Raw genomic sequence first — 17,708 nt, 5'->3', positions numbered from 1 at the left:
TCCTCCTACATCCCACAGGCAATTCAAAAGGGCTCAGGCAAGATTAAGCCAAAAGATGGATTGGGGAGTGCAGGAGTCAGGGAAGGGTGAATATTGTGGGACAGATCCACTCTGGTGGGACTTCAAACTTCAAAAAAGCCAATAACATAAAGCCAACTTGCCAGCAGAAGCACCCATATCAGACAGGAAGGCAACCCCAACTGATGTTCCTCTCTACTAATGGAGGAGCTGGAGGGACAGTGAGGACAATTAGGCGGAACGGGGTGAAAAGGTTTCTGCTGAGCCCAGGATGACTCCCTGGCTCTCCACTCATCACACTCCAACTCAAAAATCTCCTGCTTAAATTTAGTTGCCAGCACATCCAAGGCTTGTTCCAGCCTCAGTCCAGGTACTCAAAGCTTATGGTGGAGACAAGACACCAGGGTGCAGAAAGAGCTGTGTGCAGACATCTGGTTTTGCCTGGAGGCACAGGGCACCCTCATCCAGGGCACTCTCACCATACATGGGATCTCCTGGGGCAGAGCAGAGCTGCCCAGACCTAGAAGACAGCACCGATCACCGCTTCCCAGGCTTTGCCCAAGACCACGAGCACACCCTGCCAAGCACTGGGCACAGAAGAGAAGCCACCAAGTCCATCTTCAGCTGGTGCCAAACATCACAGCATCCCTTCAGCCCAAAGCAGTGCTGAGCCCAGCTCAGGGTCTGCTCTCCCTCTACAGACACCAATGCTCCTCTGCCTTCTCCAGCTATAAAACCCTCTGCCCACCCCTGGACTGGCTGGGGCCCTCAGTGCTAGAAGCTGCAAAGAAAAAAATCAAAATTATTGATTGCAGCTGACACGCCTAAGTCACATTTTTCTTCTTTCACATGTCAGAGCTTGCTCCTCTTTAAGGCATTTTTATTTCAGCTCCTTGACACAGGATGAGGCTCTCCCTCCATCTTGCAGAAAAGAGAGACCACAGCACCTCCTGCATCCCACTGCCCCATGTCCCATTCCCGTCTGCACCCAGCCCCAGCTCTCAGAGCCACTCAGCAACCCAGGGACGCATACAGCTACGCACGGCTGCCTCGCATGGCGGCAGCTCCCTGTTAACAGGACTCCAGCTAATTCGGCTACATCCACGTGAGCCTCAATAACTACAGCAATGCTATGCTCAAGCGACCTGCCCCAGTCATGGAGGATGCCTGCAGGGGAGCAAGACACCCTGTGCGGGCTTTTCCGGGCACCTCCTAAAACCCAAAGCTTCCACCTTTGCTCCTCTTTCAAATAAGGATTTCTAAACTTTCACATCAGAATGATAAAAAATAAAGCTAGATCTCCACCCCCATCCTTAGTTTAATATAAACTGGAAGACCATGGACTTTGCAAAGCTGGGCAATGAGTTGGGTGATGGAAATGGTCTGGCTTTTTTCCATTGCATCTGTTTCTGCAGGGTTAACATGCAAGCCCACCACTGTCCCCATCTCCACCAGCAAAGTCCACTTTGGCAAAGTCCCACTTTGGGTGGGCTGGGAGCAAGCACGTGGCTTGGGGATGGATTTTGGTGCCTTTGTCAGGTCTGACTGAGCCTCAGTGAGCTACAGCCCTTTTGCAAACCAAAACTAGAGGCAGAAGAGGGTCAGAAATGGTGCAGACACCTCAGGTGACATTGCACCAGCCTGCACAAGGTCACCTTACTGAGTACACCTTAGCGAGGTGAAACCCAAGTAAAGACTGAAGATCTGCCACTTCCACGTGGATCAGATCTCGACAGAGAGGGGCTGCAAACCTCCCCCATGGGGCTCTGCAGTATTCCACCTGGATTAAGGATTCCCTTTTCCTTTTGCCCTCCCTGAAGATTCATCTTGAGCATCTCCAGCTCCGAAGAAGAGTAAAACCTGACCACTGTCCCTCCAGAAAACAGCAGCAAGAGGAGGCACCGGCACAGCCCCCTTCCCAAACCCAGCCACGCAGCAAAGCCATCTACCGCAATCCTCCCACTGGCATCCATCCCTCATCCATGGAGGAAAGCCGCTCCATGCAGATACACCACTTCTTTATGTTCCTAATGAATTATTATTGATAACCTATAGAGGTAGTTGGCCAGCCAACCTGCCATGCCTGCAGCAGAGCCTCCTCTTGCTGAGCTGTTGAAGGATCTGACCTGGAGGTGGCTAGATTATGAGCTTCAGCTTTGGGGAGGGAGAAGGAGAGTCCATGGGAAGGTGGGGAGGGGATCATCCTGGCGATGGACTCTGGGGAAGCCCCACAGCACAAGGCCAATGTGATGGAGAGGCACCCGAGATGGGGGAGCAGGAGAGGACATCTCTGAGTGTGGGGCGCAGCAAGGGGGGAAGATTTAGCCCTCTGGGTCATCTCAGTCACCTGGGTGTCCCCAGGACCTGAGTCACCAGACACTCATTAGCCACCTCAGCCACCCAAGGCACCACCAGCCCCAGGGCTAGCACAATGCGGTGGCCCTGGGGAAGCATTGAAAGGCTGCGTGGAGCCGCCTGCTTCAGATTGCACTGTCTGAACATTTGCATATTTGGAACCACATAAAACCATCCCCTAATACTAACAAAAATAGCTTAAGAGCAAAAGAGAAGTGCAACTGCAAATATTTTGGGGGTGTGCGCTCCATGCTGAACCCATCATGGTGGTTGCCAAAACCCACAAAGATGTCCCCATCCCCAGGAGCTCATGGTGGAGCATGAGAGGAGGCAGAGCAGGCAAGGAAAAGGTGTCCAGCAGTGGTATCCAATGCAGCAGAAAAATGGTTTGTGGGTTTTTTTACAAGCCACACCTGCACATCGTCCACCCATTCATTCCCCTCCAGACTCATCCAAACACTCACTACTTGCATGCTTCCCAACAAGGATCAACTTTGTTAAGAAAAAGAAGAGAGCCCTAGGCAAAATTAGGTTTTTGTCTCACAAATAGGCAATTATCTCTTGCAAAACTATGTAAGTCTAAAATGCAGGAGAGGCAATATTAAGCTTTACTAAAATGGTGCCTTTAAAGTACAAATTGTTGCAACATGTGAAAATAACACGGGGGATTTGCAGCCCTGGAAAACTGGGACTACATTTTATTTTACACTTTCCAGGCATACCAGGCTCCAACAGAGATGACCCTAAAAAATCACAACTACAGCTATATTAAATACAGCACCCCATTTTTATTTTAGAGGAGGTGAAAATGAACTGCTTCCCCATTTCTCCTGAAGCCTCCATAGATACGCTCTAAATACGACTGAGCAACCTGGATTTCCAAGGTATACCTGTAATATATGTAAAACACAAACCAAACTGCAATATATACCTAATATATGGTGGTGTGATGTGCCTAAAAATGTTCTTGGTGTTTATTTGGGACCGCCTACAGAAGAAAACCCTGATGTTCCTACCCGCATGGTAACATGGGCATGCTAGATGAATATCAGAATGTCTTCATTGCCCACCATCAATACACATAGGTATTAAGTAGACAGATGCAGACAGAAATTAGGAAACATTTTTGGAGATCATTAGGACAGCCCTTAAAAAGGCACAAGCTTCAGGATGCAATGAACTGAAAGGCAAAACAGAGACTTGAGATTTACATCCCAGATCAGGCTCTGGAGCATGAAGCAATAACGGTGGTTCTGGATAGCGCAGGCAGCAAACTGCGTCTAATGCGACTTCTTCAGACAGGCAAAGCAGGCAGGAATGAAGCAGGCACAGGTCTATGCAGATTCCAGCCATGACACACTCGGCAGAGATTAAAAAGTCTAAGTGCTTTCTAAAGAACAACAAAAAAAAAAAGAGCTCCTTTGGTCATTAGTTCATTTATTTTTATATGAAAAAAGAAAATAAACAGCATCTCCTAGAACAGTTTCAGGGATGCCTCTCCTGCATGTCTGCTCTCCCCACAACCGAGCTCCCCAAAAGAACCGAGCTGAAGGTGAAGCAGTTTTCCAGGGGCAGAGAAGCACACAGCTCTGGAAATCCCTTGGAAAAATGAATTCCTTCTCATGCCTGAGCATGTCACACCCTCGACCTCTCCTGCCGCTGGGATCACCAGCATGTCCCCATCCAGGACCACAGCTGGCACAAAACCATCCCAGCATTTTGCAGGAAACGCTGCGCATAAATGCCTGCACAAAACGAATGCAAAATTATGCATCTAATTTGCATGTGTAATTACTATGAATTAGTATGCAATTGGCCAATTAGATTCCCTTCTTGCATGCATGCCGTTTCTAAATTCAGGCCTCATCATGGAGCGATCTCCTGGTTTGATAAGCGGTCCAGCCGATGGGCTGTCTCCAAGTTCTGCTCCCAACCTCAAGATCATGCTCCAGCTCCTTCGCGGGCTTCCATCACAAGTACAGGCTAAAAATATTCACTGATGCCAGACAGCTTTCAATAAATTCACAGGATTTTATCTATAAGGGGCCTCCAAGATGACCTAGCCTCACCTCAACCCGAAGACTGGAGCCTCATAAAGCCCACGTGTGACATTTGAGCTAAAGCACGTTTTTCAGGAAGACACCCGATCCTGAACTGAAGATGATGGTGAACCTATCCCATCCCTACACAATCATGTCAGCAGCCTGCCTGGAAGTTTGTACATACAACATTTGGCACATCCAGTGAAAAGATGCAATGGAAATGCTCTTACTCGTCATCCACAGCACATGTGCTCCGAGCACTGAGAGGGTATTGGGGAGGACCAGCCATCCCCATTGACTTGGAGGCAGCACGTTTCTTCAAAGACCTTTTTCACCTCTAGACACAACCTGGCAGAGTTCAGCCAGGGAAGAAATAATGAAGGAAAAGAGCCTCCCAACAAGCCTGGTTTGAAGCCATCCCTGTAGGACCAGGTGGGCTGCATGGATTTGAGTTAACAGAGAGCAGGAGAGGGGACTTGACCCTGCTCCTCAGACTCCCCCAGGTCCTCTCCTGGGGCTGGGGAGTCCAAAGACAAGCAGCCGCTCTTCCAGGCAGAGCTTCTTCGCCTCCAGTGACTGCAGACGTCTGGAGTTCATCATGGAGAGAGGAGCCCGGCGAGCTGTGAAGCCCATTTTGGGGAGCCCAGGGGCCAGCAGGGGAAAGTGGCCATGCCAGACTCCCTGCGGCATTTTCTCCTTCCTGGGGAGGAGGACAGGAGCAGAGGGGAAACACTAAGTCCCATTAACAGTACCGGGCTTGCCAAGCAGCTAGCAGGCACCTTTGAGAGACAATAGGGACCAGGGCCAAAATTGCAGCTGCACCGAGACCACCAGGATGAGGTGGGTGAGAGGAGGCTTGGCACTGTATGGTGGTTAACGCTCACGCACCCACCAGCTGCTCCTCCACCCGAAATCAGGCCTCTGAGGTCGATCGTATGAAGGATGCTCATGCAGCAGGACCACCTGTGAAGGCAAAGATGCCCCTATTCATCCCACCAAGGAAGGCATCACCACCTCCTGCAGGGGGGTGTGAAGGGGAGCATTAGATCCCAAAAATCCTCCCACCAGCACCCCGATCCCCCACCCTTGCATCCTGCACCTCGGTCCCTTTTATCCAGCATCCCTGGGCAGCAACAATGGGACGTAACAACAGATTTCGCCTCCAACACGCCAGCTCTTTCCAAAACAGAGGAAACTCGCTCAAGACTGGAAGGTGACTTTAATTTCCTCTGCTGATTTTTTTTTGTTGGGGGGGGCGGGGGGGGGTGTGATTTATTTATTTCTTTTTAATGCCTTCACCTGCCTTTGAGCTACACCTCCCAGAAGAGGAGCATCCCAATGGCACACTCATCCACAGCTGCTCGAGGAAGGGAGGCTCAGCGCTCGGCACAGCAGCATCCTCCCCAATTGCTCCTGTTTCAAAACTCTAAGCGCCTTTTTTCCTCTATTCCCCCCCGCCCCCAAAACCAAGCAATCCTGTGGTTCAGCCTGGCCACAGGACAAACAGCTCCAATATTGCATGAGTTTTTTCCCAGCTCTGCAGCAAGTGCATCCCAGGGAAGCGGTTCGGGTCCGATATAGATGACAGTGTGAAGAGCCCCTCAGCATCACCAGCCCCAAGATGCCACCACCCTAAGCTCATAGAATCACAGAATCACAGAATCGTATAGGTTGGAAAAGACCTTTAAGATCATGGAGTCCAACCGTAAACCTAACAGTGCCAAGCCCACCACTACACCATGTCCCTCAGCACCTCAGCCAAACGGCTTTTAAATACCTCCAGGGATGGGGACTCCACCACTGCCCTGGGCAGCCTCTTCCAGTGCTGGACAACCCTTTCCATGAAGTAAAATTTCCTAATATCCAGTCTAAACCTCCCCTGGCGCAACTGGAGGCCATTTCCTCTCGTCCCATGGCTTGTGACCTGGGAGAAGAGACCGACCCCCACCTCTCTCCAGCCTCCTTTCAGGGCGTTGTAGAGAGCGAGGAGGTCTCCCCTCAGCCTCCTTTTCTCCAGGCTGAACAACCCCAGGTCCCTCAGCCGCTCCCCATCAGCCTTGTGCTCCAGACCCTTCCCCAGCTCCGTTGCCCTTCTCTGGACACGCTCCAGCCCCTCCATGTCTCTCTTGGAGTGAGGGGCCCAGCACTGAACACAGCATTCGAGGTGCAGCCTCACCAGTGCCCAGTACAGGGCATGATCACTTCCCCAGTCCTGCTGGCCACGCTGTTTCTGATACAAGCCAGGATGCCATTGGCCTTCTTGGCCACCTGGGCACACTGCTGGCTCATATTCAGGCGGCTGTCGACCAACACTCTCAACATCCACAGTCAGGGCTGATGGCACTTTGCTCCAGGGCTTTGCTAATGGCTCTGATGTGTCTAAAGAAGTCCCAGGTCTGCAGCTAGCTGTTGGTGTAAACAAGGTGACCTCCGAAGGTATATCAGCAACTGCTGTGAAGACACCATCCTCCTCCTCCCAGCTTCTCCCTAGACCAATGCACATTTAAAACACGCTGTGTTTTAACACGATAGTTTTTCTACCTCTTGCTTTCAGCTGGGATTGCATGCTCAAATCAAGAACAAACAGGTATTTTACAAGGATGGCTGGGCATTTCTTTACAATTCAAAGCCCGATAAAGATAACGGGCTTAGAATAACCCTGCATGCACAGACCCGGAGAAGGTCTGCTCCTGAAATCAATGGACTAGCCAGGTGAATAAAATCGGTCACACTTGGAAGTGTTGTGAGCTCGGTCCATAATAAAAGACATTAAAAAAGGCATCAAAAATAACACAGGTGGTGCTGCAGGAGTACGTACATACACGTACAGACGAAGCTGCTGAAGTGGGATATTCAAGTTGCATCAATATCACAAAAAATGAGGTTAACACCCTCTTTTTCATATTTTGAAGGGGAATCATAAAATGAGTTATTTGTAAATTGACACTAAATTAATTTACAAGTTGATGTTTATTTTGTGAAGCCCTTCATTATTATTGGTCACTTTAAATTTACAACCTGAACCCAGTAAATTCCTGCATCGTCATATTAATTGCACATTATCAAAGGGCTTATTTATAGCCTTATCATTTGAAATGGTGATCGTTAAAGAAACCCTGCTGCTTGTTTCCCGCTTACAATTTCACATAGCATCTCTATGCTTCTCAACAGGCTGGCCAATAAATGTTTGTCTTCTTGGGGAAAAAAAAAAAAGATGCTAAAACAGAATATCAGGGATTAATTTAATCAATCCAGGGCACCAACCAACACCAGGTCCACACCAACGCCTGGTGCCTTTGGGTTGAAGAGAAGACCAAGGCCCCCAATACCAAATTCCAGCCCCAAAAAGAAACTCCAAGCTGCAAACATCCAAAAAAGGACAATTTTTAAAGGCAAGGCTGACAAGTGGAGCACTGTCGGCAGACGGCAATACAATAACAACGCTGCCTGCAAATCCCCGCTGAGCAACTTCAGTGACTATCATCAGTCATGTTTCTCTTCTCCTCTATTTAATTGACAATCAAGATGCTTAAAAGCAACAATGAATACCTCTAATGTTTTCTCTCACATCCCTCTCGGTGTCACCATGATTGACTTCTGGAACTTAATTCTCAAGCTGCAAACAGTCACCAATTTTGGTGAATCTTCTGGACTTTAACCTCAAGCTCATTGCTGACCCAGCTGAGGTTGCTGTGCTCCTGACCACCCTTTTTTGGTTTTACTTTGATCGTGTGTTCATCACAGAGCAAGGCAACCTAAAAATAAATCTCCCAAAGGGATTTATATTTAAAAGTTGCCAATGGCTTCTTACTCGTGTTCCCTGTGCCAAGTTACAACATGCTCTACAGAAGGGCTTGTCTTCATTGCAGTCATGGAGTTCATCACCTGCCAATTAGCTTGAGGTCCATACATTTGCTAATGCTAATTTGGTTACTCCCATCAGATTTGATCAAGCATGCAAATCTTCAGGTCTTATGCTAGGCAAAGCCTAGAGAAAGGAGAAGGCCTAAGCCAATAAATAAACAGAAATATAATTTTTGGTTTAAACTGAAAAAAGAGGGCAAGAAGTAAACTTTTTTCCTCCCTCCCAACCTCCTCCTCTGCTGCGTGTTGTTAAACATGATGCAATGAGAAGGTTCAGATAGCATTGGAAAGTCTCCTTCCACCAGGAGCAGAGCCCAGGAGGTCCTACAGGGCCAAAGGCCATCTCGCAGACTGGTGAATCTCATCTGCACTAGACCCAAAATCTGCAAGAAGTAGCCACAACTGGTTGGGAGACACCACTTTTCTCAGCAAATCAGTACCCCGTAAGGTTACTTAGGACTTTCTAGAGCATTGTTCATCCCACAACCCAAAAGGACCCATGTCCCTCTTGGGGGTGCTTGGCTGGCAGAGGTGACAACTTTCAGATAAACCATAAAGCTGCTGGTTTTGTCCACTGGAAGACATAAATAAAATGTCCACGTCATGTTCATAGGAGGTATCCTGGACAGTTTCCAATAGGGTTCATCCTATTTGTGGACCCAAATTTTCCCTGCAGCTCCAAGTGGAGGCAGTAATTCTGCATTTCAGGTCCTGAACCCCGGTGTAGTTTTGTTATTAAACAGTTGATGCTGTCTTGAAGCCTGGGAGCAACGTTTTATGTGCATGTGAGAGTTTATAGAACATTTGGGTGTCATTTCCAATGAATGGCCCTGCCTAAATGTTAGATCTCTAACCCATCACTCTTGCAAATACTATTATTTTTTTTCTTATTTATTTGCATTGCAGTAATTCATTCAGGTACCAACCATGACTGATGCCATGCTATTGATATGCAGCCTGACAGCAGCAGCAAGAGACAGCACCAGCTCTACAGACCACAGAGGAGAAAAGGAAGCATCATGGCTGGTGTTTCACAGGTGGGGAATGGAGGTGAAACCAGATGATGTCCTCAAATCCCAAGAAAAACCGCAGCAAAATGAACAGAAAGAGAACCCCAGTCCCCAGAGCACCCATCTAAGCGTTTAACCAGAAGAGGACCACAGAAGCCCCATCTCAGGCAGAACAAGGAGTCTGAGACAGACCTTTCATACTGAGATGCGTGTCCCACCAAAACACCTAGACATGACAAGAGCAACTAAAGGCCATCAGCTCATGCCTCTGCAAAGCCAGACCCAGATAAAGCTGTCCTAGCTGGGACAGCCTCCCTGCTCAGCCCAGAGATCTGCTTCTCTGTAGGAATGACAAGCACACCCAACACGTGCTCCAGCTCTGGTTTGTATGGATTGGCAGGATGAGATGCGATCAGCCCATACTGCTCCTCTTCTCTATAGAGTGCCCCAAGACAGCGTGCAAGCCCTGCTGCTGGTGAGCAATGCAGAAGTGGTGAGTGGATTTTGCAATATCCCAGCTCTGGTCTGGCAAGGTGTGGACCTGCACCACACTTGACCTTGATGAAGCCAACACGCTATCCAAAAGCAGGTTGACGTGACCCACCAGCACCCATGAGGATGCAGGCTACCTCCACATCTGTGGCCAGGCCCTGTGTCACCTCCTCTACCCATGCCAGACGTTTGTCCCACTGCATGACGGACCATGTGTGTGGACGACCACCACGGCCACGGGTGACAGCAAGCTGCTGCCACCCCGAGCCACAGCGGCCAAGGTATCACCAGGATGGGCTGGACCTCCAAGCCATGTGGGTCTGCCAGGACCCTGGTCCTGCTCCCTGGGAATTGCACCACCATCTGCAACGGAGGCAGAGCTGGCTCCTGGTCCTACTTGCCACCAGGAACAGGCAGCGTTATCTCACTCTTTTAAGTCTTTCTTCTGAGCCCCACTCTTAAAGCAATTCCCTTTGCTCCTGGAGATCCACTGGAGAGGAAACCAGCAGCCTGGCAAGCCCCGCTGCTCCCCACCCGCCTGCTCCTTCCTCCTCCAAAAAAAAAAATGCAAACCCTTTCAGACCAACCAGCTTAGGTAAATAAGCCAACGCACCTCCTCCCGACGACGACAACAGAGAAGTAAGATCTAATTAAATAAATGAAACAGATTCATAAGACCGGGGAGGGTTGTTTCTTCAAACTGGTCATGGTGAGATTAAAAGCACAGTGAGACACGGATCCCTTTTCACCGGAGCACTGTGAAACGAGTGGCACAGACCCAGCAGAGCTTAAAATACATGGCAGAGCACACCCTTCCCTCCAAACACACCTGCCACTTCCCTCCCCTCTTTTCTCTCCCACATCCTCTCTGGAAAAGCCAAACTTCATTCATTACAGAACCAAACGACTTCCTTTTTTATTCTAATATTTCCTTTTTTTTTTTATAGGCCACCATCTGGGAGCGGGAAGGGGAAAGGAAGCCTTGGAGCTTTTAAGACACAATAAAAAAAAAAAGTATGATTAAAACCAAAAAGCGTAAACAAACAAACCACATTACCCAGAATAATGACTTCGGGGAAAAGTGCCAAAAAAATTGTATAAGCTTCTGGAGCGTGGCAGGAGAAGAGAACGGAGAGTCCTCGCTGCTGAGGAGAGCATGCTGCTGCGGTGGGACGGCAGCTGGGACAGCAGGGGTGCTCTGGGTGAGCCAGGAAGGAGAAGGGTTTCACATAGATTTAGCTGCCTAAATATGTCTTCAGGCACCTGGTTCTGGTAATTGCAAAGCCCCAGTCTAGGCAAACTCAGACTCTTTTGATATGGTGTAATTGCCCCTCTACTCCTCTCTGGTGAGACCCCCCGGGGTACTGCGTCCAGCTCTGGGGTCCTCAGCACAGGAAGGACATGGAGCTGTTGGAGCGGGTCCAGAGGAGGGACACGAAAATGATCCGAGGGCTGGAGCACCTCTGCTGTGAGGACAGGCTGAGAGTTGGGGTTGTTCAGCCTGGAGAAGAGAAGGCTGCGGGGAGACCTTATAGCAGCCTGCCAGTACTTAAAGGGGGTTATAAGAAAGTCCAACCCCCTGCCATGAGCAGGGACATCTCCAACTACATCAGGTTGCTCAGAGCCCCATCCAACCTGGCCTTGAATGTTTCCAGGGATGGGGCAGCTACCACCTCTCTGGGCAACCTGGGCCAGTGTTTCACCACCCTCGGCATAAAACATTTCTTCCTTCTATCCAGTCTGAATCTCCCCTCTTTTATTTTTTTAAAACCATTACCCCTTGTCCTGTCACTACAGGCCCTGCTAAAAAGTCTGTCCCCATCTTTCCTGTAGTCCCCCTTTAAGTACTGGAAGGCTGCTATAAGGTCTCCCTGCAGCCTTCTCTTCTCCAGGCTGAACAACCCCAACTCTCTCAGCCTGTCCTCGTAGGAGAGGTGCTCCAGCCCTCTGATCATTTTTGTAGCCCTCCTCTGGACCTGCTCCAACAGGTCCATGTCCTTCTTGTGCTGAGGGCTCCAGAGCTGGATGCAGTACTCCAGGTGAGGTCTCACCAGAGCAGAGTAGAGGGGCAGAATCCCCTCCCTCGACCTGCTGGCCATGCTTCTTTTGATGCAGCCCAGGATATGGTTGGCCTTCTGGGCTGTGAGCGCACATTGCTGGTTCATGTCCAGCTTTTCATCCATCAGTACCCCCAAGTCCTTTTCCGCAGGGCTGCTCTCCATCCCTTCATCCCCCAGCCTGTATTGATACCAGGGGTTTCCCTGACCCAGGTGCAGGACCCTGCACTTGGCCTTGTTGAACCTCATGAGGTTCACACAGACCCACTTCTCCAGCTTGTCCAGGTCCCTCTGGATGGCATCCTGTCCCTCAGGCGTGTCAACTGCACCACTCAGCTTGGTGTCATCTGCAAATATAAACCCCCCTGAGCTAGTCTTGTTTTATAGCTTCATCATTTTTGGCAGCAGCATGCAATATTCTGTAGTGATGACAAACAGTGGGCACACAGGGCTGTCGGCATTACCCAGAACCAAGCTGATGTTCCCCTGAAAAACAGGGAGCACAGAGGGATGCACCTATTGCTCCTGTCCTAGGAAGGAAGTGTTTTGGGGGGATGCTTTGCACCCAAGGGTTTCCACTCTGATGCAGCACCCAAGTCCCTAAAAATAACGAAGTGCAAGACCCACATGGAAATTACGGTGAGGAGGAGGGGGATAGCATGCAGCATTGAGACAGGGCTAGCAGAAAACACGGGCAGCGCAGGCAGCCATGCTCCTGAGATACCGACACTGCAGCAGAGAAGATAAATGACTGGCCCAAGGCCATGCAGCAAGGCAGTGTCCCCTCTACGTGACTTTCAGTCCCTGCTCTGACACAGGATCACCAAGGGATCCTTCAACAAAATGTTATATTGGCTTCAAAATAGTGTGATTTATTTTATTCCTATACATGCACACATATAAATGTCCTTTTTTTTTTGCCTCTTTCCTTCTTATCTTTCCAGACGCACCCAACCATGCTTCAAAACCTCTCTGAATAACCAGAAAAAGTAAAAAATTCATATTTTTCCACTAAAGGAGAACTCATAGGGGTTGACTTGACTCCAGGAGCTGGGGCTTTGCATGAAGCAGGATGCTGTCAACAGTCCCCTTGGAAAATCAGCATCTGTATTTACAGCCACACGCCGGGAGATACTGCAAATATTTCCTAGAAGCTATAAAACCCATCCCAACAATTGCAATGGGAGCGGGGATGAATTAGCTGAAGCCTGTCACTTGGACAAGTCACACTGGAGGAGATCCATCTAGGTAATCCATCTTTCTGCTGTGTTATACAATGACATGGTAATGGCCAGCCCAGAGGGATTTCCTTCAGGAAAACTCAACTGTTACTAAAATGGTAATTTAATACCGAGCAAGAATTCAGCTGCCGTTAGACCAAGGGATGGGCACGACAGGGAATAAAATATTACAGTCCCCATTCAAATATTTTTATTTATAAGAGCAGAAATAAATAGACCTATCTGCAGGCTGCAAAGAGAGGAGGCTGAGATTAAAAGAAAAGAAAAAACCTGCACACATCGATTCCTTCTTTGCCATTTTTCCTAATAAATAGCCCGGCATGGCTGTGCTGATGGGTGGCTGGGGTGGAGGAGGGCACGCTGCCCAGCTCTTGCAGGGACACAGGACACAAATCTGAGCTCAGGCTCTGCCCTTTTGTGTTGATTTAAAAAAAAGAAGCAAGCAAGCAAGCCAGAAAAGTTATGTAGCTAATAAAGGGCTCTATTGTGCCATCAATTTTTTAAGCTTTAATGATTTCAGGAGGAAGTTCAGCTCAGCAATCAATAGCACAATATGGGCAGGAGGGCTCAGAGGAAATTCAGCACCGGAGCTGCGGTGAGGGCTGGCAGAATGGGAGGTTCAGAGGAAGGGGGTTCCCCTTGCTCGGGGCAGAGGGGGGCTCCCGGGACCCCGCACAGGCTGGGCCTGTCCCCTGTCCCACACAGCTCCCCGTCCTGTTTAGCCAGCACGGTGCGAGCTCCCCCTCCTGCTGCACGGCATGTGCTGCCAGGGGACAACGGAGATGTTTGGGGATGCTAGGGCCGCTGCCAGCAGTGCAGGAGGTGGCCTCATACTCCCCGCACCCGGGCTGAGCACGTCCTGGGGATGCTTGCCCCATGCTGAGCACATCCCAGGGATGCTTCCCCCATGCTCCCCGCACCTGGGCTGAGCACATCCCAGGGATGCTCCCCCACACTCCCCGCACTTGGGCTGAGCACATCCCAGGGATGCTCCCCCACACTCCCCGCACCTGGGCTGAGCACATCCCAGGGATGCTCACCCCACGCTGAGCACATCCCAGGGATGCTCACCCCACACTCCCTGCACCCGGGGCTGAGCACATCCCAGGGATGCTTGCCGCATGCTGAGTACATCCCAGGGATACTTGCCCCACATTCCCTGCACCCAGGCTGAATGCATCCTGGGGATGCTCACCCCGTGCTGAGCACATCCCAGGGATGTTCACCCCACACTCCCTGCACCCAGGGCTGAGCACATCCCAGGGATGCTCACCGTATGCTGAGCACGTTCCCAGGGATGCTCGCCCCACGCTCCCCGCACCCAGGCTGAGCACATCCCAGGGATTCTCGGCCCACGCTCCCTGCACCCAGGCTGAGCACGTCCCAGGGATTCTCACCCCACGCTCCCCATGCCCGGGCTGAGCACATCCCAGGGATGCTCGCCACCAGGCCCACCGGTCCCCAGGCATCATGGCCGGGGGCACACAGGCAGACCCCCAGGTCCCCCTCCTCCAGGCAGCCCGCTCGGAGGGCAGCCAGCCCCTCTCCTGCCCGCAGCGGGAGCACACGCCGGCAGACGTACCGCATCGCCGAGGCTCGGTGCTGCCACTGGGGAGGCAGGATGTGGGGTTATCCAGGGGGGATCCTGCGCTAGGCAAACCTAAGTGACACGGTGATACAGCGTGAAGCCCTTCAGCAGCAGCGGGGACAACGCCTCGCCCGAGGTGCCACCCTAACCCCGTGCACAAGCCACAACCGCCTCCAAGTTCGCACGGGCTCAGGCAGCAGCCGGATAAATAACCGGAACAAAAACCCACCCAGGACTCCCCCCGCACCGGGGGGCCCTGAGCCACCGGTCCCCGCCCCGGTGCAAGGTGCAGAGGAGAAGGGATGGGCTGTGGTGGGGTCACCCCTCGCACCCTGCCCTTAATTTCAAGTAAAAGCTGATCCTATAAGTCAGCGTGCGCTTGGCAGCTCAGGGTCCCGTCGGCTGCAGCGGGAGCAACCTCAGGCAGCAGCAACTCCAGCAAAAGTTTTGCCACAATACCAAAAAAAAAAAAAAAAATTATGATAATTATTCAACAAAAAGAAAGGAAGGAAACAGCAGACCTGGAAGCCAGGAGCGGCGGTGACAGCGGTGCTGCCTCTGCGTGATGCTGCCGCAGCTCGGGGACCCACCGGTGCTGCGACCCCGCCGGGAGGACCAGGGACCTTCCCCCCGGTCCGGGGAGGGAGAGGGGCTGGCAGGCAGGGAGGGCAGGCTGCCGCCGCCTCCCCGCGCAGGAGGGTCCACGCGGGGCGGGGAGGAGGTCGCTGGGGTGGGGGGACACGTCCAGCCGGGGCACCCCCCGGTCCCCCGCCGGCGCAGGCAGCAGACGGGGCACCCCGAGCCCCGTTCCCCCCCCTACGCCCCCCGGTACGGGAATTCCGGTGGGGCCGGGCAGGAGGAAATGGGACTTTTTAAAACATATTAAAATAAGAAAAAGAACTTACCGTCTAAAACGAAATTAAAAGGGAGGGAACCCCGGCGACGCGGAACGGGGGGAGCATCGCCCCCGTCGGTGGGGCGGGGCGGGACGGAGCAGGGGCAGCGGCAGCACCGCGCACCTCGGCGGGGCAGCGGCTGAGGACGGGGGACGCGGACAGGGACCCACCTGCGTGCCGGCAGCCGCCCGCCCCGTCCGGCGGCGGCGGCGCTGACCCGCGGCTGCCGGCGGCTCCCGGCGGCGGCGAGCGAAGGGCCCGGATGTCGGTAGCCCGCTCCCTCCCCTCAGCGCGGCTCGCTCGCCCCCCCCTCCGCCGCCGCCGCCGCCGCAGCCCGGGGCGGCCCCACCCCCGCCGGGGGGGGGTCACGGACCGGGGGGTGAGGGGCGAGGGGTGAGCGAGGGGGTGAGGGGGTGAGGGGGGTGAGGGGTGGGGGGTCCCGCCGTCCCGCCCGCCCCGTTGGGGCGCCGCGCGCTGCCACGTGGGACTGGCGGGAGAGGTCGCCCCTCCGTCCTCCCCCCCCCGCCGCGGCGGGCTTGACAGGTCCACGCGACCAAACAAACCGCGGCGGACGGGGGGGGCGGCTCAGCCAATCGAGGCGGAGGGGCGGGGCCGGCGGCCGCCTGAGGGGAGCGCGGTGGCCGCGGCGCCCCGGGGTCTGAGCGCCGGCCGCTCCCCCGCGCCTCAGGGCCGGGGCGGCGGGAAGCGCCGCCCGCCTTCGCCTCACGGCCCTCAGGGGCTCTCTGAGAGGGAATAACGGCCACTAACACGAGTGGGGTCCCGCGGGGCACGGGCGAGACGTTGAGGCACGATCCCCTCAGCCCTGCCGCGGCTGTGCCTGAGGGAGCAGGGGGAGCCTGCCCCGTAGCTGGGCTGCGGGCTGGCATCAGGCCCTGGCACAGCAAACGGGCAGAGTTTGGGGAAGCCGGTGCTGTTGGCAACGGGGAGCTCCCCGGCGTCCACTTTCAGCCCCCTTGCCACTGGTCACCGACCTTCACAGCCGCTGAGGAGGTTTGCAGGGCTGACTGTGCAAATGCTATGCCCTCTGGAGAAAAACTGAAGCGAGCTGTCGTATCCTGGAGTATTAGATAATTCCAGCCAAATAAAATCATAGAATCATAGAATGCTTTGGATTGGAAGGGACCTTTACAGGTCATCTAGTCCAACCCCCCCTGCAATGAGCAGGGACATCTTTAACCAGATCAGGTTGCTCAGAGCCCCATCCAACCTGACCTTGAATGTTTCCAGGGATGGGGCCTCCACTACCTCTCTGGGCAACCTGTTCCAGTGCCTCACCACCCTCATTGTAAAAAATTTCTTTCTTAAATCCAGTCTAAATCTGCCCTCCCTTAGTTTAAAACCATTGCTCCTTGTCCTGTCACAACAGGCCTTGCTAAAAAGTCTGTCCCCGTCTTTCCTATAGGCCCCCTTTAAGAACTGGAAGGCTGCTATAAGGTTTCCCCGCAGCCTTCTCTTCTCCAGGCTGAACAACCCCAACTCTCTCAGCCTGTCCTCGTAGGAGAGGTGCTCCAGCCCTCTGATCATTTTCGTGGCCCTCCTCTGGACCCGCTCCAACAGCTCCATGTCCTTCTTGTGCTGAGGGCTCCAGAGCTGGATGCAGTACTCCAGGTGAGGTCTCACCAGAGCAGAGTAGAGGGGCAGAATCCCCTCCCTCGACCTGCTGGCCATGCTTCTTTTGATGCAGCCCAGGATATGGTTGGCCTTCTGGGCTGTGAGCGCACATTGTCGGCTCACGTCCAGCTTTTCATCCATCAGTACCCCCAAGTCCTTTTCCGCAGGGCTGCTCCCGATCACATCATCCCCCAGCCTGTATTGAAACCGAGGATTGCCCCGACCCAGGTGTAGGACCCTGCACTTGGCCTTGTTGAACCTCATGAGGTTCACACAGACCCACTTCTCCAGCTTGTCCAGGTCCCTCCGGATGGCATCCCGTCCTTCTGGCGGGTCAACTGCACCACTCAGCTTGGTGTCATCTGCAAACTTGCTGAGGGTGCACTCGATCTCGCTGTCAATGTCATTGATGAAAATATTGAACAGCACTGGTCCCAGTACGGATCCCTGAGGGACACCACTTGTCACTGATCTCCATCTGGACATTGAGCCGTTGACCGCCACCCTCTGGAT

The 17,708-nt window shown here is 52.7% G+C and overlaps 1 protein-coding gene across 4 annotated transcripts in view; it reads right to left on the bottom strand.

The window, feature by feature from the left end:
- The window catches only part of ZBTB7C (zinc finger and BTB domain containing 7C), a 179,644-nt gene extending 163,745 nt beyond the window's left edge, over positions 1-15,899 (bottom strand). Inside the window, exons 1-2 of one of the 4 annotated variants that reach the window (XM_072860225.1) lie at positions 15,573-15,899; positions 14,662-14,739 (exon numbers count right to left, since the gene is read on the bottom strand). In XM_072860225.1, coding sequence (XP_072716326.1) covers positions 14,662-14,666 — 5 coding nt within the window. In that variant the 5' untranslated portion in view covers positions 14,667-14,739; positions 15,573-15,899. Of the gene's footprint in view, positions 1-14,661; positions 14,740-15,188; positions 15,407-15,572 lie in introns of those variants that run through there. The other 3 variants (XM_072860227.1, XM_072860229.1, XM_072860228.1) reach the window with 3 other exon arrangements.
- Positions 15,900-17,708: the final 1,809 nt, after the last annotated feature.

The sequence above is a fragment of the Ciconia boyciana genome, chromosome 4 (assembly GCF_034638445.1).
Source record: "Ciconia boyciana chromosome 4, ASM3463844v1, whole genome shotgun sequence".
NCBI classification, from domain to species: domain Eukaryota; kingdom Metazoa; phylum Chordata; class Aves; order Ciconiiformes; family Ciconiidae; genus Ciconia; species Ciconia boyciana.
The sequence above is the reverse complement of the archived record's forward strand: the minus strand, read 5'-3'. Positions and strand labels throughout refer to the sequence as shown.